Here is a 27360-nt window from a genome sequence, read left to right as displayed (position 1 = left end):
TAATCACAAGCAAGTTTGCTTACCCATCATTCAGAGTGGTTGACAAGCACCTCTGGAGGGGCAACATACGGCCTTACTATAAAAACAACTGACAACAAATTGAATTCAGCTGAAATTAGTAATTCTGAGTGAAAGGAAGAAGGAAGTGGTATCAAGAATGACACGTGCCAAGTTACCTGTCTGCTAAGTTAATTTATACAAAGCGTAACTTACAAATATTGCCTAGGACTTCTTTTTTTTTAACGTTTTTTTTTTTTTTTTGAGACAGAGAGAGACAGAGCATGAACGGGGGAGGGTCAGAGAGAGGGAGACACAGAATCGGAAACAGGCTCCAGGCTCTGAGCTCTCAGCACAGAGCCCGACGCGGGGCTCGAACTCGCAGACCCCGAGATCATGACCTGAGCCGAAGTCGGCCGCCCAACCGACTGAGCCACCCAGGTGCCCCTTGCCTAGGACTTCTTAAGAATTCACTTGAACCAATCACTCTAACCCCTTTAAAGCCTGGGTTTTCTTGTCTGTGAAATCGGGCTTATCTCTAGGGTGCCTCATCGGGTCATGAAGATTAAGAAAAAACTGTAAAATGCCTACCACAGTGGTTGGCACAAAGCTGCCATTATTATTTGGAAGCCTATTATTAATAAATCTAAATCATTCCTGTCAAAGAGCCCCCACCAGACTCCCGACAAAGCCATATAAACCAAGGACTCCAGCTAACAGGCCCAGAAATTCTTGCAACTTCTCTAAGTGGTTTTTATTAAAGGCTTCAAGTCACCTCAATTTTCAAAGCCATCAAAACCTCCAGGTCCATTTACAGCCCAGAAGCATTCTTCAAGGCAGATTACCACTAGTAACCTGGCTCCTGGTACCGGAATAAGAGGAAGTGTGTCAGGACAGCGCTTCATATCACCAACCTCAAAATAACTGCTTCATAATACCTGACCTTCCCTTAACCTCCATGGTAGTACCATCCCCCACCCAGAGGAATGGGGCAAGACCTTGGTTCTGGGCCAGGGTCCATTGTTTGTCCGTAAACAGCCTACTCTCTTGCCTCTTTTTACTTTCTTTGCTCTTTCTAAATGACTTTCCCTAAACCCAAACATACCTTTCTCCTCTGGATTATATTCTGGGCTATTCACTGTAAATGTTCTTAGAACTGCATCTTAGCCCTACTGGAACAAAGCTAGAGGAAAATATCCAAGGAAGGGAATGTTATGTGAATGTCTGAAGCAATTAGCCAAGGCAAAGGAACTGCGGTATGCCACTCTGGCCAAAAAGATCAATTAAATCCCAGGAGCCAAATTCACCTATTTCCTGTGTGCATGAAGAGGAAACTTAAGCCAACTGCAGGAACAAAGACTCAAGTATATTAAACATGTAGATAGGAAGCAAATGACCATTTATGACATGCAGTTTAGAGAATAGAACAGATTTTTTCATATGTGAGGTAAGGTGAGAGGAAAGGGAAATTAAGTATTTAAAATCTGAGCAACCCTTGTTCTTGTTACTTTCACAAAAGAAAGTTGTCTTTTCACCTTACCCTCCATTTCCTTTCTTCAACTCAGTCCTTTCAACAACTTCCAGCAAAATCAAGTATGAAGTATTGACTCAGCTTTTGAAATACTACAGAAACCTTTTATGGAATTATGCTGAATTTGAGTCCACTGTTTTGCTAGAACAACGATCTAGTATCACTATATAAGAGATCCTGAATGATATCTGTCATGGCAGCATTGATCTTTGCTGTAATGTTAAGGTAGCATATGCTAACCCTCAGTTCAACCTTAAAAGCCAATATCCAGAGTTTCCTAAACTATTTTCAATCTCTACCCACTCTGCCTTTGATTTGTTCTTAAATTCATGCCGTGGATTATGGCTAATGAACTTTTTATTTAGCTACAAACCTATCCTTCCTTTTCGCTAAGGAAACATACATAGCAGTAGCCAGAATGGTAGACACTGGCAATGGCAAGCTTTCTAACAAACATATTAAAAACTACTGTTACCAGAGGCACCCTGTGTATTTTACAAAACCTAGCAAAAATCCTTTATAAGAGCTTTTATTTCCTTCCTCAGAAGCTTTCAATTAAGAAGGTAAACAAATGCTTTTAAGAGTATTTTATAGTATTTAACTGTTTAAAAAAATCACTTTAGTCAGAATGAACCCAACAATAAGTCTTCTTATTCTGAAACCTTAACACTGATAAATATTTTCTTGGTCAAATTACAACAGAATTCTATATCATCCTGTTGGATAATCAGAGTTAGTTCTACTAATCAACATTCAAAGGACAAAATGAGTAAATGCCTTAAATACCTCAGTTTCCTTGTTTGGACTGTCACCAACTTTCACTACTGCCTCATTACAGAATAAACTGAAGGCATTTATTGCAACAGACTCATGATTGCATGTTAGTGGCTTAAACAGGAGCCCCAGAAAAACTACTTGAGAATTCAGATAGCTAGAAAATCACAATCTTTAACTTTACAACTGGGAATTGAGTGCAAAAGTAAAGTTCTTTATCAACTACATTGAGAACTATTCAGACTACACTAAACCAGTAGTTCCAACACTAGCCAAGAGGCCTGGCTACCCTCTCTCTCTAGAGGGATCTGTGATAAAGCTACACATGTACAAAACCCCAAAATTAATCTACATAATACTGCCTGAAAGTCCACACTAATCCCTGCTTAGGTATTTAAAGCATTCGTTTATTATCGAGACACCTGGCCTCCACCCGGAATTCTATAAGCAATTTCTAGAAGTCCTCAGCATACCAGGTAAACAAGTTTGCTCTATCCAGTAGATCAGCTCTGAACTCAAGTCAGCCTTACAGTTTTTTAATCTTAAAAAGCTTTAAACTGGAACTCTACATCTGGGAGTCCAAATGTTCCCCTGTCTGCCACATATCCCCACTCCCACCGAAAACATCTTCCTATTACTGCTAATAACATTATAGCATGAAATAGCAGAGACTAGTACACGGGCTTTGAAGTAACATGGAGAACATTCCACTCGACTCTGCCAACTCCTAAACTCTTGGCTTCTCAGCTTTTTCCTTCTTTAGAGATGAACAATTCCACTTTGCTGGACAGGTTAATAACTGGAGTATGGATAAGAGATGTACAAACCTAAGCCAGGACCTGGCACATGGTGAGCCCTCAATAAATGGTAACTATTATCATGACGGTCTTAATTTAATAATGAGAGGCAGGACTACAAAAATGACAAAATCTTCCCTGTAAAAGGACACACTCTAGTGTGTTAGCACTAGAGTGTTAGCACTCCACTAACACAAGGAAATAGGCATGATGTGTGTTTGGTGCATAATAGCTGTCAGATACTCTTCCAAGCTCTTAGCTCATTTGTTTTCTGAGATAATTTACTTAATTCTGATTATCTCCACCTTTACAAAAAAGGAAATTCAGACGCTCAAGGTCTGGCAAATCTAAAAAAACTGAATCACAGCTACTGCTCGTAACCACAACTCCGCACTGAACAAAACCATTCAAGGATGACTCCTCTTCAACAGAGGGATGGATCTTGGGCCAGGTTATTAAACATGAAATTTGAGTTTCAAAAGTCCTTGGGCCCCACCCTCCCCTGTTTAAACTTGAACACTATCCAATGCTAATTCAACATTAAAGGGTAAAACAACTTAGTGGTTTAGGAGTGTGGACTGGTGAGTCAGACAAAGCAGGTCTTAAGTAAGGCCTGCTGTGAGGCACATACTAGCTGGGTGACCTTACCTTTTGTGAACCTCAGTTTCCTCATCCGCAAAATGGGGATAAAAGTAGCACTTAGTTCACCAATCTCTTCCGAGTAGTAAAGCAAGGATAATGCAAGGATTCACATAAACCACTCTGTACAGTACTCTTAGTGTTAATTTTTAAATAATGGGAGCTATAGAAAACGGGAGTAAGGGAAGAACGACAGTGGCAAGCGGAGCTGTACCTGGGTGACCCAGACACCAGAGCGAGGATCCTCCCCAGCCTTCGGGACAGTCACCCCCGCCCCCCGCCCACCGCCCTGGGAGCCCGCCCTTACCACTCTTGGGTTTAGACTCTCCGGCCGGCCCCGCCGAGGCGGAGCGGGGCGGCTGTTGCCCTTTGCTGCTGCCCGAAGAGGCGGAGGAGCTGCTGGAGCCGCTGTTCTTGTCCATGTCGGAAGCGGTGGCGGCGGCGTTGGGGGAGCTCTGCGGCATCAACGGGGGCCTCGGCGGCGGCGGCGGTCGGAGTGGAGCGGGCGCGGCGGGGACCCAGGCTCATGGCGTTCGGGGCCGGCGGGGGTCGGCGGCGGCAGCGGTTCTCGGCCTTCATGGCGACATTTTTCCCTGTTTCCTTCCTCGGCTTCTCAAACTGGAAAGAGAAGCAGCGGGCGGGGCTGTCGAGCCCGGCGGCAGCGGCGGCGGTGACAGAGAAGGAGGAGGCCGGGGCTCGGAGGTCCGGGCCGGGCCTGGCGGGGCGGAGGCTACGGGGGAAGGGGAGTCGAGGGAAGGTGTGCGAGCCCCGCCGGCCGGCCGGACACGCTCTCCCGCCGCGGGGCAGGGGAGAGGGCTGGCTGTCTTGGTGTCGGGGACCGGTGTCTCCGACACAGCGACCGACACTCGCCTCTGGGCCGAGGCCGAGGTGCTCCGGGAATGGCGACGAGTCGCCAAACAGCATCTCGAAGAACCCGGATGGACTATATATATAATGGCGATGTGGGAGTGAAGCCCTCTGGGAAATGTAGTTTTCTGTCTACATCCGGGCCCAGTGATTCCACCCCCTCCCCCCCTCCCCCCCCCCCGAAAAGATGATGGGACTTGTAGTTCAGGTTTTAGCTTTAGAACGCTAAGAATGTGTATAATAATATGCACTACTAATAACGAATCCAAACATTGGAATACCTGTGAAATCCTTTTATTTACTCATTATTTAATTTGTAGTTCTTATTCTAGTATTAATATCAATTTATTCATGGTCCTTATCTTACCTAATAATAATAATGACAAAACCTTACATGTAATATCATTTTACAACACTTCATACAAAATTTCATTTCATTGTTAACAAGTCATTTATTAATATAAGTCATTGTTAATATTACATTTCATTGTTAATAACACGAGTGCTTGTCATTAACAGGCATTGCACTGTGGGTTATATGAATCATCACACTTAATCCTCACATTAACGCAAATATAAAGACAAGGAAACTGGCTTAAAAAGCTTCCATCGATTACCCACGATCACACGGCTAACAAATGATGTTCTCAACTACCTATGAGATAAGCGGTTCTCTATTTCACAGATATGGACACTGCGACTTAGAAAATCTTGTCACATCCATCTGTACTTTGGAAAATTATAAATGATTCCTTCCAACCATAGCAGTGAGATTCGAAGGATCACATACAAACATCATTAAAGAGATGAACAAATAATTTTTCAGAATAACCTCAACTAGTTAGAAACCTATTATACGCCCGGCACTGTGCTGAGCACAAGGAATGCCAAAATATATTCATATTGAGGTCTTTAATATATTCACAGTTTCCTAAGTGAATTAAGCAAATAAGAAACTACAGTGGCTAGGCCAGTGCTCATCAAGGGCAAGGCCATGTTCAGTTCGCACCCAAATATCATGAAGCCGAATGGCTATGGATGAGTCCAGCACCTTCGAGGCTCTGTTTGAGCTGCAGATGAACACGTGTTCAAGGCCCAGCTAAGGGAGCCAAATGTAACAACAGCCAAGAAAACTTAAGTTAGTGGTGGTCAGAAAGCTATTATAATCTTTGTTTGCATTCCTCAACTTAAATCTTTCCAGAAAATCCAAGTCCAGCTAGTAAGTACACTGGAGAAAAAGTTCAGTGGGAAGTACGATATCTTTATTGCCCAGAGTTGCCTGAGCCAACTCAAAAAAAGCTGTACAAAAAATAAGCAAGCGTTCCACACTCTGGCAGCTGTGCACGATGCAATCCTGGAGAGCTTAGTCTTCCCAAGTAAAATTGTGCACAAGAGAGTCCACATGAAACTGGATGGCAGCCAGCTCATAAAGGTTCATTTGGATAAAGCATAGCAGAACAATGTGGAACACAAAGGTGAAACTTTTCCTGTCTATAACAAGCTCACTGGAAAGGATGTTAATTTTGAATTCCCCGAGTTTCACTTGTAAACAAAACTAACTGAAAAACATATCATTCACAGAAAGCAAGCAAGCCAGCCAGCAAACTACAATGGAAAATGGTAGTAAGAGCTATAATAGGGGCACCTGGGTGGCTCAGTGGGTTAAGCGTCTGACTTTGGCTTAGGTCATGATCTCATGGTTTGTGAGCCCCGCATCATCAGGCTAACAGTGCCTGCCTGGGATTCTCTCTCTCCCTCTCTCTGCCCCTCCCCAAATTGCACATGCACACATGCACATGCTCTCTCTCTAAATAAATAAATAAACTGAAGAAAAAAAAACCCCTCTAATTCCTTTAAAAAAGAAAAGAGCTATAGTAAAGTTAATACAAAATGCTGACTGTAGCAAAGGCTCCAAGGAGAGAAGTACAAAGAGGTGAGGGCAGGTAGAAGAAGGCTTCCCAGAGAGGTGTCACTTGAGCTGAGCATGGAAGGATGAGTGGAATTTCAGCAGTCATATATGAACAAATAAATAGACAAAATTCCAAAATTCTGGAATTCCCCTAATTGGATCCTTTTTGGCTCCTTATTTATCATCACACGTGATACAAAACATTAGTAAGTACTGTATATATAAATCAATCAATTTCTTGAAATTAAGTTTTAACTGAAATTAAGAAAATTAGGTACTGATCTCATATTTTTAAATTTCCTTAAAATGCTTGTCTTGCTTCACTCTTTGCAGTTTTTTCCCCACAAATCATATTGAAATGAGAGAACAGGTACATAATGTTGGTCTGAAAACTTACTTTGATGTCTAGAAGGAACAGTCCCAAATCCTGAGCTCCATCCTTATATATGACTAGATAAGGAAGATATACTACGGTTCCTTGATGAATTTTTATTTCCTTTAACAACAATGTGAGAACTCTGATTACATGGATGAATCATTCCTTCTATCACTCTTAAAAATAAAAGAGAGGGAAAGAGGAAAAGCCTGTGCAGTTCTTCCAAAAGAAAGCAGTGGGTGTCCATCTGTCAGGCTACACATTAAACCAGGAAGAGATTTTTCATTTTCAAAATAGTTTCTTAGGGTCCTTGGCGCTTTCTCCTTGTGAAATATTTACAGGAAACATACATTTAAAAAGAGAATCAAAGCAGAAACATATAGAAATCCAAGCAAAACTCACCACCTCCATCCTCTTTTGAGCAAGATGGTCTACATTACCCTTTCCATAAAAAAAGAACAGGAAAATCTGGGGTTGAAGTAAACATCCATGCTCTGCCAGTTGGTGCTAAAAGTGTAGCTTTGTGACAGCAGAAGAGGGAGGGTGAGTGGTGATTGTGTCTGCCTCGCTAAACAGTCACCAGAGCTTTCCTTCCCATTTATGAACTTCTTAAGTTCAAAAAATGGAATGACCAAAGAACAGCCTTTCATATGTTTATTTTTCAGAGTAGTCTAGCATATGTTTCTCAAGAAAGGTCTGCGAATTCTTTGCATCAGAATCATCAGAGAAGCTTGTTCAATAAAGATTCCCAATACCCATCCCAGATTTACGGATTCAAAATCTCTGGTATTGGGGGCCCAGGAATCTGCATTTTAAACATCAAACCAGGTGATTCTTAGGCACATCAAAGTTTTAGAGAATTGACCTTGTAAGCTACTTGGAAACCACACCGTATCTCAATTTCCTCCTTCTGCATCAGAAAACCAGAGTTACTGTAGATCTTGTGAGTTAGCATTCACACTACTGGTCGACAAGATTCAGAGACATGGCCGCTGAGACGCGACTGGGGGCTCTTCCTAAGGTCCCTTCATTTCTGGTAAATTCTATATTCAACGTGGGAAGAAAGAAAAAGGATTTCGGGTGCTCAAAGACTAGCCTCTGGATCCCAGAGATCATGCATAGCTCTCTAGTAAAGGGTTTCAGGGCGCGTTCGATCACTACTGTCTCCTACCGGCCGCCGTCGACCCTCTAGTGATGCAACATGACGTACGGTCCGGCTGCTGTCACCCTACTGCCAAGATGGCGGCCCCCAGGAGCTGCGCTCTCTGGAGCTATTGCGGTCGTAGGTGGTCGCGGCTGATGCGGTGCTGCGAGCTCCCCGGGCTTCGTAGCTCCTGGCCTGGGGGTCCGCTGGGTGCGCGGCAATTATCCCAAGAGAAGCAGGCAACGGAAACACACTTCGGATTTGAGACTGTGTCGGAGGAAGAGAAGGGGGGCAAAGGTGAAAGGGGCGAGAGGGCGGATGGAGGGATCTATCTGCGATCTAGTTTCTTCTGCTCAGCTAGGAGTTGGTTTTACGTCCTGTTGACCCGTATGCCGTGGCCTGTGCAGTCCTGACCTTCAAGGAGTCACCTCAGCCTGACTCCTCAGAGCTTAGATGCCTCCTCTTATTGAACACAATAATTCTCACTAAATCCCATCAGTTGGATGTTTGTGATGTGCCAGGCACCATGCAGATATTATTTCCACTTCTCATTTCAACCTCCCGACAGTGGGTATTGTTATGCCCAAGTTACACATGAGGAAACTGAGACTTAAAGATCAAACAACAATTTGCCCAATTTAACATGGTGGAACCAGCATTCCAACTCAGTTTGGTGTGACCACACAGCTCATGTTTTTCACCTCTTGCTAAAGGGATGGACCATTTTTTCTAGAAAGGAAGAAGGAAACTAACTTCTCTGGGCCTCAGCTTCCAAGTTTTATATGTAGGAATAATGGTAACCTTTCTCTTAGAGTTATAATAAGGATTAGATTACTTCATAAGTTAAAGTATTTTGAACAACGCCTGGCACTTCATAACTGCTAGATAAAGGTTAGGTATTGTTGAGCACTTTCTTTGTGTCCATTGTGCTATAGGCATGGGAAAGGAAAAGAACTATTTTAAAACTCCCATCTGTACCACTTATAATGGGGAAGGTATTGTGCCCATTTTACAGATGGGTATGGTGAGGCTCTGAGAGTTTCCTTCACTTGGCCTATGGTCACCCAGGAAATAAAGAGAAAGAATTCACAATGGAATGTCCCATCCTTCTAAAGACCACTTCGTTGTCTTACCTCTCACCTCCGCCTTACTAAATACATAGCTTTACTGTAGTAACTCTTTGAATATTTATTTTAAATTAACATTTATTTCATAGAACTGTGAGTCCCCAGAAAGCTAGTACAGTGGCTCATTCATGAAACAGAGATGTTAAGTCACTTGCCCAAGGTTCTGCTAATAAGTGGCAAAATTGGGGACTTGAATTCAGGTGGGTTGCTTCCAAAATGATAATGCCTAACCTCTGTATTGTACTTTACAACATATAAACAACATCTCACACAATGACAAGCAAGGAAGAAATTACCCACTGAGCTAAATCTAGATCTCCCACCTTGGGAGCCAACATTGAAGTGCAGGCAGTCTTCCTCTTGCACACTATTGCAGGACTATAAAAATGACCATGCACGCTGAAATCATGTACAATGATCTTAATTATCAATGAGAAAAATTGCAACTGTTCCATGACCTCTAAAAATTATTGAACATCAGGGTCACCTGGCTGGCTCAGTTGGTGGAGCATGTGACTCTTGACCTCAGGGTCACGAGGGCATAGAGCTTACTTAAAAAAAAAAATTGTTGGGGCGCCTGGGTGGCTCAGTCTGTTGAGCGTCTGACTTTAGCTCAGGTCATGATCTCACAGTTCGTGAGTTCATGCCCCGCATCAGGCTCTGTGCTGACCGCTTGCTCAGAGCCTGGAGCCTGCTTCAGATTCTGTGTCTCCTTCTCTCTCTCTGCCCCTCTCCCGCTCACGCTTTGTCTCACTCTGTTTCTCAAAAATAAATATATGTAAAAAAATTTTTTTTTAAATTATTGAACATCAAAAACTTCCTCACTGTTAATTATAAATGTATAGGGCCAATGAAACAAATAGTAAAGTCAATATTTACTCAGCACACTATAATTTAAAATTAGGTTTAATTTGTTTTTATTCTTTTTTTTTTTTTTAAGTGGGCTACACACCCAACCTGGGGCTTGAACACACAACCCTGAGATAAAGAGTCAGATGCTCTACTGACTGAGCCAGCCAAATGCCCCCAGATTAGGTTTAATTTTAACTTATTTAATGTAGGGGCACCTGGGTGGCTCAGTGGGTTGAGCATCCGACTTTGGCTCGGGTCATGATCTCACGGTTTGTGAACTTGAGCGTCATGTCGGGCTCTGTGCGGACAGCTCAGAACCTGGAGCCTGCTTTGCATTCTGTGTCTCCCTTGCTCTCTAACCCTCCCCTGCTCACACTCTCTCTCTCAAAAATAAATAAACATTTAAAAATATTATAAAGATGTAACACATAAAAAAATCTTTATTAGGATTTTCAAATTTTAAATTTTTCAATTGAGTTAAAATTCTAATAAAATTAGAAACATTAAGCTGTTTTATTCCTTCATAAAAAAATGAATGAAGAGTAGTTTGAACAGTGTTTGCTACCTTCTGGTCATGTATTTACAATAGGGAGCAAGCATCTTCTCTATGCCTTGGCAAATTGCCATACTCCTTTCTAAGTTTCAATCAGCTTGTAACATTTTATCTTTTCACTTTCAAGGGTCATGAAATATCTCCAGGAATTCCTTTAGTGTGAGATTTTTTCACTGGCATCATTTCCTCTGGGACATCTTCAACCTTTTGTCACAACCACATCCTCATTTATGTCCATAAGTTCATCTTCACAAAGTTTTTCCAGCTGCGTAGCTAGAGTCTCTCGAGTATCAACGTTGTCAGCTGTTTCTCCTATAATCCCATGGACATTTCACTTCCAGTATTACCACTTTTCACTTCTTTGCGGTGCTTTCATTTTCGTTGGCCAATTTCCTCTTTTTTTTTAATATCTTTTTAACATTTATTCATTTTTGAGAGACAGAGAGAGACAGAGCATGAGCGGGGGTGGGGCAGAGAGAGAGGGAGACGCAGAACCTGAAGCAGGCTCCAGGCTCCCAGCTGTCAGCGCAGAGCCCAACATGGGGCTCAGACTCAACAACAGTGAGATTAGACCTGAGTTGAAGTCAGACGCTTAACTGACTGAGCCATGCAGGCGCCCCGGCCAATTTCCTCTTTGAATTACCTAGTTTTGTAAAATGCCGCATGTGTTTACAACTGAGAGATAAGGAGGTAACACAACTACATGCTTTGCTGTCTGTGTGTGAACTGAATGACTGATGTGCAGTGACCTAGCAACCACAAACTTAAAGAAGTGACACGATTGGTTACTGATCGTGATATGTCTGTTATTTACAGATTGATTTATGAACTGAAGAACTACCAGCGGAGTTTGCACTGTATGCAATTACTCACAGTTTACATACCATTGGAACTGAATGATGTTGCTGGGGGACTGATGTTATTTAACTAAGCCACCATAACTGAAATTCATGTATATCAGAACCATGCAAAGCAAAAATTGCTTATACTCAGGGGGTTGAGCCTTAGTGTCCCTCAATACCCCAAAAGGTGTTCAAAAGAAAAAAGCAAGCTTGGAGATCCTGGGGTTGAGAAAGGCACTCAAGATGGAGTTAAAGGAGGAGCCCTGTAGTGTGCTGATTCAGCAGAGGACAGTGATGGTTTGGATCTATGCCGCACATTTCATCTGAAACTCAAAGCGTCTCTCCTTCATTACCTAATTTAGCCTTATGGCAGGGTGATAGGGAGCTGACACTGAGTTTTTCATCTTATGGGCAGAGAAACAGGTGTAAAGCAGTTAAATGTAGCCTGTGCTTTAAAGTGTTTTGGATAGTAAATTCCTTTTCCAGTTAGCTCAGATTCCACATTCACCCTTGATCCTATTAGATTAATGAGAAAATTTAGGAGGGCCCTCTGCAGTGTGGCTTGGCCCTAAATTGTACCTGTTGTTTTTCTCTGTGATCCCAGCAGAGATGAACTGAGACCTTCCCATCTATTAGCCATGTCTTTCCAATGGTTTTGTTGTTTTTCTACTATAATAACCATTAGAAAAATTCCATACCCCCCCACCCCACGACATCCTCTAAGAACTGGAAACCTATTTAGTACCAAGTAGGTGTGTGGCATTATTGAGGCATTGGTCCTAGATAAAGGTAACTAAGACAGCAGAAAAGAAGTTGGTTTCCTACCTAGAATAATTTAAGCCTTTTTAAAAAGAGGTTAAGGGGTAGATTGAGGGGGCACCTGGGTGGCTCAGTTTGTTGAGCGTCTGAATTCGGCTCAAGATTCGATGATCTTGCGGTTTGTGAGTTCGAGCCCCACATTGGGCTTGCTGCTGTCAGCACAGAGCCCACTTCGGATTTTCTGTCTCCCTCTTTCTGCACCCGCTGCACTCTCTCAAAAATAAATAAACATTAAAAAAAGGGGGGGGTGGTAGATTTGGGCATCAAGCATTATAGCTTAATTTCAACAAAGACAGGCAACTTCAGGGGAGAAAAGCTTCATCCTCTTTCATTTAGGACTTCCCCAAGTTAATCGTGTTAATAGCACAATTAATTGTGTTGTATTTCTCCTATGTCAGTCTATCATGTGTTTGAAAGTGTGGCCAAGAAGTATGATGTGATGAATGATATGATGAGCCTTGGTATCCACCGTATTTGGAAGGATTTGCTGCTCTGGAAGATGCGCCCGTTTCCTGGGACCCAGCTGCTCGATGTTGCTGGAGGCACAGGTAATGTCCAGTTGAGAATCCTTGAGTATCCTGAGCATTATTTTACGGAAGTTAGTGTTTCTTGTTGGAATGAGCTAGCTTAACTACCATTAGGCTGAAGATGGTAATTGAAAATCAATATACTTCTTTCTTTAAATTTTTTTAATGTTTATTTATTTTGAGAGAGAGAGAGAGAGAGAGAGAGAGACAGTGTGCATGGGGGAGGGGCAGAGAGAGGAGAGAGAGTGGGGGAGGGGCACAGAGAGAGGAGAGAGAGAATCCACACCGCTGTCAGCACAGAGCCTGATGTGGGGCTCAAATTCATGAAATGGTGAGATCATAAATTGAGTCTAGATCAAGAGTTGGATGCTTAGCCCACTGAGCCACTTAGGTACCCCCAAAATCAATATACTTCTAAGAAACGTTTAACTAAATATCACTCAAAAGCACAAAATATCAACTTTATGCCTATCATTTTTCTAAAATGCACAGGTTACAAAGTAAATAGATTACTTTTTACTCCAGCAACATCTCACCCTCTACTTGACCATTTTCTTTTCTTTTTGTATTTATTTTTGAGAGAGAGAGAGAGAGAGAGAGCACGAGCAGGGCAAGTGACATAGAGATAGGGAGACACAGAATCTGAAGCAGACTGCAGGCTCCAAGCTGTGAGCTGTCAGCACAGAGCCCGATGTGCGGCTCGAACTCACAAGCTGTGAGATCACGACCTCAGCCAAAGTCGGATGCTTAACCGACTGAGCCACCCAGGCACCCGACCATTTTATATTCTGTTTAACCTTTAATCCACTTTCCCTTTTTCTTTGGGGGGGATGCCTTTTACAATATTCCATAAGCTCTCTAGACAACCTTTTCTGCTCAATCCACTACCACATCAGAAATCAAAATCTCAATTGTGTTTTGTTTTTTTTGAGCAGCAGGCAAAAGTTTATTAGAATATAAGATTAGAAAGAATTGTAGGAAAACTCTCTTTACAGACAGGGGACGTTTGAAAGTGAATGCCCCAAAAGCTCAATTGTTTATATGTGGTTCTTTGTTACTTGGTGCACACTAGGCATTTGGGGAGAAAATGTCACGGGTTTCTAAAATGCATCTTGGGATGTTATCAAATGGTTAATTTACATGTTAAATTACATTAGAATAATGTGTCATACAATGTAATAATGTCATAATCTATACCAATTGAATAATATGGAATAACAAATTACAGAACAGTCTCCATGTGTGAAACATGTTTCTGTCTGGTCCTCTCCTCAATGGAAGCTCAGAAAGCAGTAAGACACCTTGTTCAGTGGAAGACAATTTAACAGAATCTATTACAATTTAGAATCTTTAGGGGCTCCTGGGTGGCTCAGTTGGTTAAGCATCTGACTTGTGGTTTCAGCTCAGGTCATGATCTCAAGCCTTATGAGACCCAGCTCTTCATCAGGCTCCACGCTGATAGTGCGGAGCCTACTTGGGATTCTTTCTCTCCCTCTCCCCCTGTTCCCTGCTCCTGTGCGCTCTCTTTCTCAAAAATAAATAAAACTTTTTTAAAAATCTAGAATCTTTATAGTCTAGGATCCTACAATTCCAATTCTCCATGTGTAGTCTAAAAAAAAGAAAAAAATAACTTGCACAAAGATACAGATATAGAAAGGGTTCAGTCAGAGCTGCTTACATCTGTGGCTTAACCCGTAACATTACTGCATACTGGCAACTGCCCATTTAGAAAATGTAATTAGAAGGTAATCCCATATATTAAAAAAGACATTTTAAAAATATATAGCTACAAATATGCTCACTGCATCATTTTTAGTAGTAGTGAAAAATTGGAAGTAACCTATTTCTGCCTCAGTAAAGAAATTGTTTTAAATTAAGATACATCCCTTCTACGAAATATTATGTAGCTATTTAAATGGATGCTATAAATACTGGTGGAAAGTTCTCAAGGACATATTCAGTGGGAAGAGAAAGAAAACAAGTTGTGTAACTATGTGTAGAATATCCCTGTGTAGGTTTTAAGTTGTTTTATAGGAGTACGTATAAAGTACTTAAATATATAGAAAAGTGACCAGAGAATGCCTAATTTGTTGCAGAGACTGGAAAAACTTAAGAAGATATATTTCTTGCAAATAGCGTAAGGATAACAAAGACAACTTTGTAACAAAGGAAATGCGATCCTAGAAAGCACTGTTTTGGCCCAAACAGTATTTACCTGGTCACGATAACATAAACACTTTTGATTTTCAGCTTTTAGACTCTAACCAACAAAGCAGAGGAGACATAATTATAGCGGTAGAACAATGTATGTTATCAGTCATGACGGCATTAAACTTCACACAATAGAAGGCTGAAGGGGTTCAAGAGGTACCATCTGTAGCTGATGAGATAGAAATAAAATATTAATTAGTCTGTTACTCTAGTTTACAAAGGGATCTGTGAGGAACTATGAAATGTGATACAAATATATTGGGAAGATGGAGGCAACCAGAGAAGAGGGGCGGGGTATCATTATAAGCACGGTAAGTAAAGAGCTGGAACCAACAGGAGGAACAGCTGAAAGAGTTGAGAAAGACGGTCTCTAGGGAGCTGAACTGGGCATGGGAAGTGGTAGGGCAGGGAACCATTGCTGGTAACTATACCCTTATGTTGCTTTCCTAACAATTATTAGAGACTAGAAGGGCTTCACACTAAGCACTTGACACTGGTTGTGTCTGGAGAGGGTATGGAGAAAGAATGGAACTTTTATGTTTTCTTCTAAATATTTAGATGAGTCTTTTGTAGTGAGAACGTATCCGTGCATTACTTATGCTATTTTTTTTTAAGTTTTGTTTTTTGTTTTTTGTTTTTCTTTAAGTAGGCTCGATGCCCAGCGTGGAACCCAGCGGGGGGCTTGAACTCACGATGCTGAGATCAAGACCTGAGCTAAAATCAAGAGTTGGATGCTCAACCAACTGAGCCACCCAGGCGCCTTAAAAGGTTTTTAAGAATATTAGAAGTTAACAGGGAACCTGGCTGGTTCAGTTGATAGAACATGCAACTCTTTTTTTCTCAATTTTTTATTTGAGAGAGAGAGAGAGTGAGAGAGCACAAGCAGGGGAGGGGCAGGGGGAGAGAGAGAGAGAGAGAGAGAGAGAGAGAGAGAGAGAGAGAGAGAGAGAATCCTAAGCAGCCTCCACACTCAGCGCAGAACCCGACTCGGGACTCAATCCCACGACCCTGGGATCATGACCTAAGCCAAAATCAAGAGTTGGATGTTCAACAACTGAGCCACCCAGGTGTCCCAAGTGTCTGACTCTTGATTTCAGCCCAGGTCATGATCTCACGGTTCATGGGATGGACATGTCGAGCTTTGCGCTGACAGCACAGAACCTGCTTGGGTCTCTCTCTCTCTCTCTCTCTGCCCCTCTGCCACTCCTGCGTATGTGCGTGCTCTCTCTCTCAAAATAAATAAAATAAACATTAAAAAATAAAATGAAATCTTAAAAAATATATTAGAAGGGACACCTGGGTGGCTCAGTTGGTTAAGCATCCAGCTAACTCTTGGTTCCAGTTCAGGTCAAGTTCTCACAGTTTGTGGGTTCGAGCCCCATGTCAGGTTCTGCGCTGGCAGCACAGAGCCTGCTTGGGATCCTCTCTCTCCCCCCTCCCCTGTTTGTGCTTGCTTTTTCTCTCTCTCAAAATTAAATAAGTAAGCTTTAAATGTATATATATATATATATATATATATATGAAGTTTTTAAAAATTGATGTTAGTAGTTACTATATAAATGAAGAGAAATTTCAATTTTTGTACACTCCTCAAATCTTGTCCCTTTGTATCTCTGTTTGGGTTTTGGAAATGCTGGGGTTTTGTTTGTATTTGTGTTTGCATCTTTCCTCCTGTTGGCTTTCCACAGGTGACATTGCATTCCGGTTCCTTAATTATGTTCAGGCACAGCATAAGGGAAAGCAGAAGAGGCAGTTACGGGCCCAGCAAAATTTATCCTGGGAAGAAATTGCCAAAAAGTACCAAAATGAAGAGGACCCCTTGGGCGGTTCCCGGGTTGTGGTCTGTGACATCAACAAGGAGATGCTAAAGATTGGAAAGCAGAAAGCCCATGCTCGGGGATACAAAGCTGGTAAGTCAGTCCTACAGAAAGTAGACACTACAGAAATGTTTGTGTCCTTTTTGTTTTTTGGGGTTTTTTTTAACATTTATTTTTGAGGGGCGCCTGGGTGGCTCAGTCGGTTAAGCGTCTAACTTCAGCTCAGGTCACGATCTCGCAGTCCGTGAGTTCGAGCCCCGCGTCAGGCTCTGGGCTGATGGCTTAGAGCCTGGAGCCTGCTTCCGATTCTGTGTCTCCCTCTCTCTCTCTGCCCCTCCCCCGTTCATACTCTGTCTCTCTCTGTCTCAAAAATAAATAAACATTAAAAAAAATTAAAAAAAAACATTTATTTTTGAGAGACAGAAAGAGACAGAGCACGAGCAGAGGAGGGGCAGACAGAGAGGGAGACACAGAAACCAAGGTAAGCTCCAGGCTCTGAGCTGTCAGCACAGAGCCCAACGCAGGGCTGGAACCCACAAACCAGGAGATTATGACCTGAGCTGAAGTCAGACACTTAACCAACTGAGTCAACCAGGCGCCCCATTTTTGTATGTTTATGAAATAAGATATATAAAATGTTGAAGAGCTTTATTTTTCAGCTTCCAAAAACGTACAGATAGGCAGGAATCAATGATAATTTGCATGAATCCAGTTTGTATGCTGTTATGTACGTTATTTCAGCAACCCAGGGAGTTAGATTATCAGCCCCATGTGACTGAGCGGATAACCAAAGCCCAAAAAGTTGAAGTGTCCTACTCAAGTCACACAACTTTTAAATAGGCAGACCCCAATTTGGAGCTGAATCTTCTGATCTTAGCCCTTAGGCCCTGAGACAGTTTTGCTTTCAATTCCCGGCAACTCCCTGCTGACCCCAGTGTCCTGTTTTTGAGCCATATCATATCCCATCAGTACTCAAAGGGGTTGACAGATGTGGTAGCTGAGAAGGTGCTTTGCCCCTAAAGCAGAAACATGTCCTTCAGACACAAGGAGTGCAAGCAGCTGACAGCCTCCAGCTCTTACAACTTTTAGGCTCTGCCTCAGCTTCCAAGTTGGGCTCTTTTCTGGCAGGGTTCCAGAGCTCCCTATTGGCTTGGCTAAGCTTTATCAGATCTGCACTGATCTGTAGGCTTTCTCTGCTCAGTCTTGCTTCCTCTTCCTTTTATCTTCCCTGGGTGTTCTCCCCTGCACTCCCCCTCCAAAACAAACAAACAAACAAACAAAACATTTGCACTCCTCCATCATCTCAGCATGTTCCTTGCTTTTTTTTTTTTTTTTTTAATTATTTTATCAGCATCTGTTTTTCAGAGGCCCCAGCTGATAGAGTTAAAGAAACACCTGTAAACAGTACTCTCAGCAGCAGACAGGAGGGTGACTGCACATCTCTGGGAACCCACTGCAACCTGAAAATGGGCAGTTTGTGCCCTGGCTTAAAGACCTAGATTTCACATTTCGCTTTCTGTTTGTTTTCATATTTTAAAATACTCTCCCCCAGTTTTTTCCAAGTAGAAGTAAGGATCCGGCAGCCACACCACCGTTTAGCTCACTTTTCACAGCTGCTGCACTGCCCTCTTCCCAGCTCGCCAAGCACTGCAGGCAGCCACTGTGTGAGACAGTGGGATAGGACAAAGAAAATAAAGTCCCTCAGGTCACCATCAGCGTTCCTGGCCTCCCCTTCCCCCACCAGGAGTGTCTATGGTTATTTTAGTTCAATTCTTCCTCCTCCTCCTCCTCCCACCCCCAGAACAAGCTGCCTAGACGAACAACCCACTTGGCCTACAAGATGAAGGGCTCTTTTGTTAACCATCAACGCTGATCAGAAAGCAGACAGTCCCTAGTGTTTTTAGACAAAGGCACTATGTTTCCTTACTCCTACTGAAAAACGTGTTTCCCTTCCCTCTGGTGCTTAGCCGTAAAGAATGGAGAACAACGAAAGAAATGATAGGCAGTGTTCCATTTCTGGATTCACCTCTTCCATACCATAGCTTGCCCTTCAGCCTCTCCCAACTGCCAAGACAAATCCACTGGCATAGGAATTACCAAGTGCTGCATAGGACAGTTTTTTATCTTTCCTCCTGGCTTTGTCAGTCTCCGATAATGATGTCTTTGTAAAAACTCTCATGCAAAAAGAGTTGAAACTAAGGAGGATCCTAGAAATTATTTTGTAATAGTAAAAGTTAATGTGAAAGGCATATTTATGTGTAGCGCTGTTTATTTGTATTTTATGTGGAGCACTTCTTCCCCAAATGTAAGCTCTGTGGGCTGGAGCTTTAAACAAATTATTTCATAGGTTATAAAAGTGGTATATTTAGGAGAACTTTTGGATTTTGGAAAAGTATTAAGAAGAAAGTAAATGTTACCTATAATTGCAAATCACTTTCATTTCCTTTTTATGAAATTAAAGCCTTCCTGTATATACAAATTTAGTATCCTGCCCTAATTCAGCATTGTATCATGAGATTTTTCTATGTCATTAAAAATTCCTTAAAATCATTATTTATTATATTCTCCTGTATGGATGTGAATCATGAAGATTTCACATAACCAATTTACATAACCAATAACCAACTGATCTTTCATTTTTTTTTCTAGTGTTTTTGCACATTGCACAGCATTGTAACATCCATATTTGTAAATTTTTGCATGCGTTTGTTAATTTTTTTACCTTCTATATAACCTTGGACAATTGTTTAAACTCTTTACATTTCAATTACTTTATCTATAAAATGGAGAGAATAGGGACGCCTGGGTGGCTCAGTCAGTTAAGCGGCCGACTTCAGCTCAGGTCATGATCTCGCGGTTCGTAAGTTCAAGCCCTGCATCGAGCACTGTGCTAACAGCTTAGAGCCTGGAGCCTGCTTTGGATTCTGTGTCTCCCTCTCTCTCACCCTCTCATTCACTCACACTGTGTCTCTGTCTCTCTCAAAAATAAATAAACTTAAAAAAAATTTTTAAATAAAGAGAATAAAAACCACCTTATAGAAGGAGGTAATATACCATAGCTATTGAAAAACACAGGCTCTGGGATAAAACAACCTGAGTTCCAGTCCCTCCATATGACCTTGGGTAAGCTGCTTTAACCTTTCTGATACTCAGCTTTGCTCATCTAAAACGTGAGGATGATAATAAGAGCTATCCCATGGAGTTGGTATGAGAATGTGATAAGATAATGTATTTAAAGTGATAATACAGACCCTGCCACCAAGGGGTCGGAGCAGTTGCAATGATGATGATGATGATGATGTCATCAATGTCCTCCTCCTAAAAATCAAATAGCTGGGTCAAAGGGTATGCTTATTTTTATTTTATTTTTATTTTATTTTATTTATGCTTGTTAACTACTGCCAGTTTGCTTTCCAGGGAGGTTATTTTCATTTACTGTCCTCTACAGAGCTTTCCTTCTATATTGCATTTTATGTCTAATTCACTGCAAGTTGGGTAATACTAAAGCCGAATCAGTATCCTTAGAGGACATAGCCACCGTTATAGGGTTCCCTTGGGTGTTTTCTGAATTTGTGACCAGACTTGGGTCTTGACCCTTTAATTCTCCAATAGAACCAATATAACTAGGCTAAATTGTGTACTTAGAATACTTCCAATGACACTCTGATACTCTTATTTTTTTATTTTTTAAAATTATTTTTAACATTTTATTTATTTTCAAGAGAGAGACAGAATGTGAGTGGGGGAGGGGCAGAGAGAGAGGGAGACAGAATCCACGAAGCAGGCTCCAGGCTCTGAGCTGTCAGCACGGAGCCCAACCTGGGGCCCGAACCCATGAACTATGAGATCATGGCTTGAGCCAAAGTCAGACACTTAACCGACTAAGCCACCCAGGTGCCCTTTAAAAACATTTTTTTTTAATGTTTCATTTCCTCTGATACTCTTATTAACTCCACTTTACAGATGAGGAAACCAAGTCAAAGTAGTTTATTCAAGATTATATAGCTAATAAATGGTGAAGCTGGAGTTAGAACCCGGGCAGTCTAACCCCAGGACCCGGGATCTTAACCACGGTGCTTTACACAAAACACTTAGTTGGGTAAAGGTTGCTTGAGGGTGGGCATAACTAAGTATTCATCAGGTTTTACTCTGAGACCCTTGGGGAAAGAACTTCCTGCTGACTTCAAGAAATCCTCAGGGGGACAGGACACCTTGAAGACAGTGGCCAGGAACCCAGTGATGAAGGCAGGCGTGTGATGGTTGCTGATACCACATGTATGGTATTTGCCCAGCGCCAAACTGTTCTCCATTTCTCCCACACCAACTAGGTAGGTGTCCAATGATTCAGTTCAATTCTGAGACTAATCCAGAGTTAGTCTCAGATTCCACAGATTTAGAGGCTCCGTACTATAAGACTCCCCCCACTTGAGAAGTCAGCCATCTAGGGGGTGTCCAGGCTGCCCATGATTCTGCCTGGCTGACTACACAAATTGGGGGGTTCCCATGATGCCCTCCTCAGGTTTGACAATTCACTGGGTGCAGAAGAGACAGCTACCCAGACTGAGACCAGAAATGATTTTCTCTTTCAGGACTTGCTTGGGTATTGGGAGATGCTGAAGAACTGCCCTTTGATGATGACAAGTTTGATGTTTACACTATTGCCTTTGGGATCCGGAATGTCACACACATTGATCAGGTATGAATGGCTGCATCCTCAGCTTGAGTGACTCTCACGATATTAGATCTCCTGGAATGGCCCCACGGAAAAGGAGGAAGGAGGGAGAGATTCTTCACTCGAACCGGCTCTTGAGTGGAATGACCATGTCAGGCTTAGGGGCTTCAATCCTTGAAGTTGCCAATTTTCCTACTCACAAAATTGAAAAAGACCAAGACCACAGAGCAGATCCTCATAGAAGCCTTTGTTGCTTGGGTTGGTATTCACATCTTTGAGCTGTCTGTCTTGCTCTGGCATTCCGTCTGTTTCCTCTCATTTGTGAAGTTGTCTGACTCTGAGTTTGCAGATCAGTGGCATTTCCAAGGCCAACACAGAAAAAGGCAAACACTATTTTGGCAGAAGGTAGCTAGAGTAATGGGTTCCTCTATAGGGAGAAGGGAACATTCAGCTTGTAATCTGACACAGCTTTTTGTTCTTCTTTTTAAGATTTTATTTTTAAGTAATTTGTTTGTTTATTTATTTTGAGAGAGGGAGAGACAGCATGAGTTGGGGAGGGGCAGAGAGGAAGAAGAGAATCCCAAGTAGCCTCCATACTGCCAGCGCAGAGCCTGATGCTGGGCTCAAACCCACAAACCATGAGATCATCACCTGAACCGAAGTCAGATGCTTAACTGACTGAGCCACCCAGGCGCCCCTATATTTAAGTAATTTCTGCATCCAACTTGGGGCTCAAACTCAAAACCCTGAGATCAAGAGTCCCATGCTCCACTGACTGAGCCAGCCAGGCACCACCTGATGCAGTTCTTCTTTATTTCTACTTCAACATTCTATCCCAAAGCATTTGAAGGTAATAGGCAAGGTGCCACGTTTTGGTTCTATAATGGGGGCTCTAGTTATCTGGTTTCTCTGCTTTCGGTGGGACTTTTTTTTTTTTTTTTTTAGTGTTTATTTATTTTTGAGAGAGAGAGAGACAGTGTGGGCGGGGGAAGGGCAGAGAGAGAGAGGAAGACACAGGCTCTCACCTGTCAGCACAGAGCCTGACATGGGGCTTGAACTCCCAAACCGTAAGATCATGACCTGAGCTGAAGTTGGACTCTTAACCGACTGAGCCACTCAGCCACCTTGGTGGGACATCTTTATGATGCACTGCAGCTTGGTTTTTATGACCTGCTTGTGTATGTAGCCAGTTTATTATGTTAATTTAAAAAAATGTTTTTGAATAGGTTCAAAGTACAAAAAGGTGTATCAGTGAAAGTATGCCTCCTATCCATGTGTCCCAACCATTCAGTGCATCCCCTCCCTCCAGACAATCACCAATTTCTTGTGTCAATGTCTTTATCGGTTTTTTCTTTTTTTATACAAATATTAGCATATGAAACATTTTGCTCATTGCTTTTTTCCATTAAATATGTATCTTGGAGGGGCACCTGGGTGGTTCAGTCAGTTGAGTGTCCTACTTCAACTCGTGGTCATGATCTCGTGGTTCAGGAGTTCAAGCCCCGCATTGGGCTAGCTGATATCAGCACAGAGCCCACTTCGGATCCTCTGACCCCCTCTCTCACTCTCTCCTCCTCCCCTGCTCACATACACACATTCTCTCTCTTTCTCTCTCTCTCTCTCTTAAAAATAAACATTTATTTTATGCATATCCCAATAGATGCATTTCTATAAGATAGGTTCCTTGAAGTAAAATTGCTAGATCAAAAAGGATATCCACTGTGATTTAAATAAGTAATTGTAGGGATGCCTGGCTGGCTCTGTTGGTAGAGCATGTAACCCTTGATCTCGGGGTTGTAAGTTTGAACCCCACGTTGGGCAGAGTTTACTTTTTTTTTTTTTTAATGTTTATTTTTGAGACAGAGAGCACAGCAGAGGAGGGGTGGGGAGATACAGAGGATCCAAAGCAGGCTCTGTGCTGACAGCACCAAGCCCGATTCAAGACTTAAACCCATGAACCATGAGATCATGACCCGAGCTGAAGTAGGACACTGAACCAACTGAACCACCCGAACCACCCAGGTGCCCAAGAGTTTACTTTTAAAAATAAAGAAAAAAGGGGCGCCTGGGTGGCTCAGTCAGTTCAGCATCTGACTTTGGCTGAGGTCATAATCTCAAGGTCCGTGAGTTCAAGCCCCATGTCCGGCTGTGTGCTGACAGCTCAGAGGCTGGAGCCTGCTTCGGATTCTGTGTCTCCCTCTCTTTCTGCCCCTCCCCTGCTCATACTCTGTCTCTCTCAAAAATAAACAAACATTAAAAAATAAAGAAAAAAAATCCTGAAATAAGCTTTTAATAAATAATAATTGTGAAATTGGCCACCATGTGGTTATACCAGTCTGAATGCTCCAAGTAACCTTCTTTTCGTGCCTATAAAATTTAGAATAGTGTAGGGTTATCTCTGCTACTACAGCTTTCCAGCTAAGAATGCACAAGGGAGCTATGGGAAATGCTAACTTTTATAATGCCCACCGAAGCTCGAGCTGTCTTGGCCTCATGGAATTGAGTGAGTTCTGCTGAGGAGTATGTTCTCTTGTTCCTTGTCTTGCTCAGGCACTCCAGGAAGCCCATCGAGTCCTGAAGCCAGGAGGACGGTTTCTCTGTCTGGAGTTTAGCCAAGTGAACAATCCCCTCATTTCCAGGTTGGCACTGTTAACAGGGCTTTATTCTCATTGTCTAGCCAAGGGCTTCCCATCCCCAAATGGACAGAAAATAGCCAGTAAGCTAGAAGCATGAACCTCATAGTTCAGAGTCTCTAGGGGACACAGTGCCACCTCAGGTCAGCCAGTTCTAACGACAACACCTAAGCCAGAAGAATTTCAAAGGCTCAAGTTGGCCCACAGATGTATTTTGACTCATCAGTTTTTAAGAAATTGACTTAGATGTTCATATTTAAAAATCAGGAAGTTTTACATGAAAATTTCCAGCTTCAATTGAGAAATCAGATGTATGGCAACACTGAGAAAGCACTTATTCCCACATGGCAGTAGTCAGAGCTGAGTAGTGCTTGTCCCTTCTCCACTTTTTTTTAGATTTACTTATTTTGAGAGAGACAGAGCACAAGTGGGGAAAGGGCAGAGAGAGATGGGGACAGAGGATCCAAAGTGGGCTCCACGCTGATAGCAGAGAGCCCAATGCAGGGGCTCGAACCCATGAACCTGCGAGATCATGACCTGAGCCGAAGTCAGACACTCGACCAACTGAGCCACCCAGGCGCCCCACGCCTTCTCCACTTTTATGCTACTTCCTAATTGTACCTTGTTACTCCCTATTGGTCTTGCACCTGGCCCGCATCGCTTATTTCAGGTACTGACCCTACAAGGCATTTGGATTTATGACTCCAGGCCTAAAACTTCTTGCTTATCAGGGGTCATGTTCTAATCTTAATCTTTCATCCTTTTCTTTAGGCTTTATGATCTGTATAGCTTCCAGGTCATTCCTGTCCTGGGAGAAGTCATCGCAGGAGATTGGAAGTCCTACCAGTACCTTGTAGAGAGTATCCGACAGTTCCCACCTCAGGTACAAAACCATAATTTTACAACAAAGGGCCTGGAGTTTAAATCCAGGTGATCCTTGCTGTATCTTTCTTTGTGTTTTAGGAGGAGTTCAAAGAGATGATAGAGGATGCGGGTTTTGAGAAAGTGACTTACGAAAGTCTCACGTCAGGCATTGTGGCCATTCATTCTGGCTTCAAACTGTAACTCCTTTGCTGTTCTGGAGTGTGTACCAGTCACATCCTGTCGAAAGCCTGGAAGTAAAGGAAGTGAGACCAGTAGCAGAACATCTCCTCTTAAGGAGGTGGGCCTTGGACTCATGTTCTGATGTGACCAATCTCCAAGTGGAAGAACCAGATTCCTGTCACTTTGTTGCAACTTTCATTGGGAGCTGCTTCAGGCCTTCTCCCAGAGGTATTTGGTCTATATTTTGTGCTCAACTCCTGCTAATTTTTCTTGGCCGTGCAGTGTGTAGTTGAGGTAAAACTTCTCATTTTTTAAGTGTATTTGTAGCTTCTCTGCTGGTGCTGCCTTCCAGAGGGATAATGAATCATTTGAATCCAATGATTATGTGAACTAGAAAATGTCCTAGCTGTACCTGAGTCAGCCTTCCAGCCTAGGACTAAGTCTGGGGCCAAAAACCAGGGCCCAAGTCAGAGGGCTAACAATCACAACTAGAATTATGAACTGAACCACTAAAGGAGTTTACAATTTGTGCACTATTTGTTATTTCTTCTTGGGGAGGGATCAGTGAGGGAAATACATTTTTGTCAACACTCACTCATTCCTCTTCCACCAAAAACGACTACTGTATCCTCAGTGCCTGTCATGAAGAAAACAATAAATCCTTGTTGAAAGAATAAATGTACCAGCCAACTCCTGCTTTTGTGTTTTATATGGAGAGCTTTTTTTTTTTTGAGAGAGAGAGAGGGCGCGCGCACAAGCAGGAGACCAGGAAGGGGAGGAGCAGGGAGAAAATCCCAAGCAGGTTCCACTCCCGGCATCAAGCCCAACATGGGGCTCAATCTCACAACCTTGAGATCTTGACCAGAGCCAAAATCAAGAGTTGGACACTTAACTGAGCCACCCAGGCACCCCTCGAGAGCTTCTTTATCAGAATACGTTTGAAGGGTTCTATAGCCAAAAAAATTATAAAAGTTTGAAAACTATCTAGCCTACCCACCCTCTCCGCCCCAGTACTAAGGGGCAGAGCTGGGCAGAGCACTCATCTCCTCAGTACAGTCTACTGTTTGATGTTAAAGCGAGGCCATAAATATTGCGAAGTGAATGAAGCTTATGGTTTTTAAGGGATTTTAGTAAGAAACTGCAGAAAGCAACCTGTGACTTGGCTGGCCATGTATTAATTGTGGTGAACTTAGTTCAAGGGTATTTCAGAAGCCTTCAGGTATATGCTGCGTCTTGGTCCAGCACAGTGGGGGTCATTTATGTACCTTCACTCACAAGATCTTGCCCTGTCATTGAAAAGCTTTCAGGGGCACCTGGGTGGCTCAATCAGTTCAGCATTTCGGCTCAGGTCTCACGGTTCGTGAGATCAAGCCCCACGCTGGATTCCAAGCTGACAGTGTGGAGCCTGCTTGCGATTCTCTCTCTTCCCCTTCCCGGCTCACAAGTATACATTCTCTAATATTAAAAATAAATAAAGTTTTCAGACACACAGCTATCTATATACAACTATCTCAAAGAATAGCAAAAGAACATTTGACAAGCCTTAACCCTTAGATAAACTTTTAGCTTACATTTTCTCAGCCAGCTGGCCTTTGAAATTACAATTAACAGGCAGCAGACACTGGAAGAAATTTCATAAACCATCAGCCCAGTTCTATCTCCCTGGCAAAGTGGTTTTCTCACATCTGAATCAAAAACATAGGGGTACCTGGGTGGCTCAGTCAGTTAAGCATGACTCGTGATTTTTGGCTTGGGTCATGATCTTTCCATTGATGGGATCAAGCCCTGCATTGGGCAGCTCTGTGCTGACAGCCCAGAGCCTGCTTAAGATTCTCTCTCTGCCCCTCCCCTGAACCTGCATACTCTCTCTCAAACATTTAAAAATAAAATAATTAAAAACTGCCACTTTCAGGCAGTAGATATGGGCCTGATCAAATTAGAACTCCCCAATGTCCAGCCATTTGTGGACTTCTACCAGCTCTAGGATCTATTGCTGGCAGACTATTTGGAAGTAGAGATAACTGAACAGGACTGATACATCTTTAAAAGCTTCAAATCGAAATATAGAAAGAGGAGAAAAAAGAGGAAATATAGAAATATAGAAAGAGGAGAAAAAGAAAAATGAACTATGGGAACATCTTCAGTCTGTTTATATAAATACAAACCTAAATCAACTCAGTTGTATTGTTCCACAGAACCTCATCCTTCTTCCCTGCAGCAAGCAGGGGG

The 27360-nt window shown here is 42.5% G+C and overlaps 2 protein-coding genes and 1 pseudogene across 2 annotated transcripts in view; 2 read left to right on the top strand and 1 right to left on the bottom strand.

Moving 5' to 3' along the window:
• The window catches only part of RNF10 (ring finger protein 10), a 33407-nt gene extending 29200 nt beyond the window's left edge, over positions 1-4207 (bottom strand). The window contains exon 1 of the mRNA XM_007093567.3: positions 4046-4207. Within this exon, the coding sequence (XP_007093629.2) occupies positions 4046-4202 (157 nt within the window). The 5' untranslated portion in view covers positions 4203-4207. The remainder of the gene's footprint in view (positions 1-4045) is intronic.
• Positions 4208-5599: 1392 nt separating this feature from the next.
• On the top strand, positions 5600-6205 carry LOC102955562 (annotated as a pseudogene).
• Positions 6206-8090: 1885 nt separating this feature from the next.
• Positions 8091-25816, top strand: COQ5 (coenzyme Q5, methyltransferase). The gene is made up of 7 exons (XM_007093553.2): positions 8091-8331; positions 12626-12775; positions 16654-16875; positions 21372-21478; positions 24005-24093; positions 24859-24970; positions 25051-25816. Exons 1-7 carry the CDS (start codon positions 8130-8132, stop codon positions 25150-25152), a joined length of 984 nt encoding a protein of 327 aa, XP_007093615.1. The 5' UTR covers positions 8091-8129; the 3' UTR covers positions 25153-25816.
• Positions 25817-27360: the final 1544 nt, after the last annotated feature.

The sequence above is a fragment of the Panthera tigris genome, chromosome D3 (assembly GCF_018350195.1).
Source record: "Panthera tigris isolate Pti1 chromosome D3, P.tigris_Pti1_mat1.1, whole genome shotgun sequence".
In the NCBI taxonomy this organism is placed as follows: Eukaryota; Metazoa; Chordata; class Mammalia; order Carnivora; family Felidae; genus Panthera; species Panthera tigris.
The sequence above is the reverse complement of the archived record's forward strand: the minus strand, read 5'-3'. Positions and strand labels throughout refer to the sequence as shown.

Coding starts and splice junctions, on each gene's coding strand:
- COQ5 (XM_007093553.2), top strand. CDS start 8,130: ATGGCGGCCCCCAGGAGCTGCGCTCTCTGGAGCTATTGCGGTCGTAGG. Junction 12,776..16,653: donor CGATGTTGCTGGAGGCACAG/GTAATGTCCAGT, acceptor GGCTTTCCACAG/GTGACATTGCATTCCGGTTC. Junction 24,094..24,858: donor AACAATCCCCTCATTTCCAG/GTTGGCACTGTT, acceptor CCTTTTCTTTAG/GCTTTATGATCTGTATAGCT.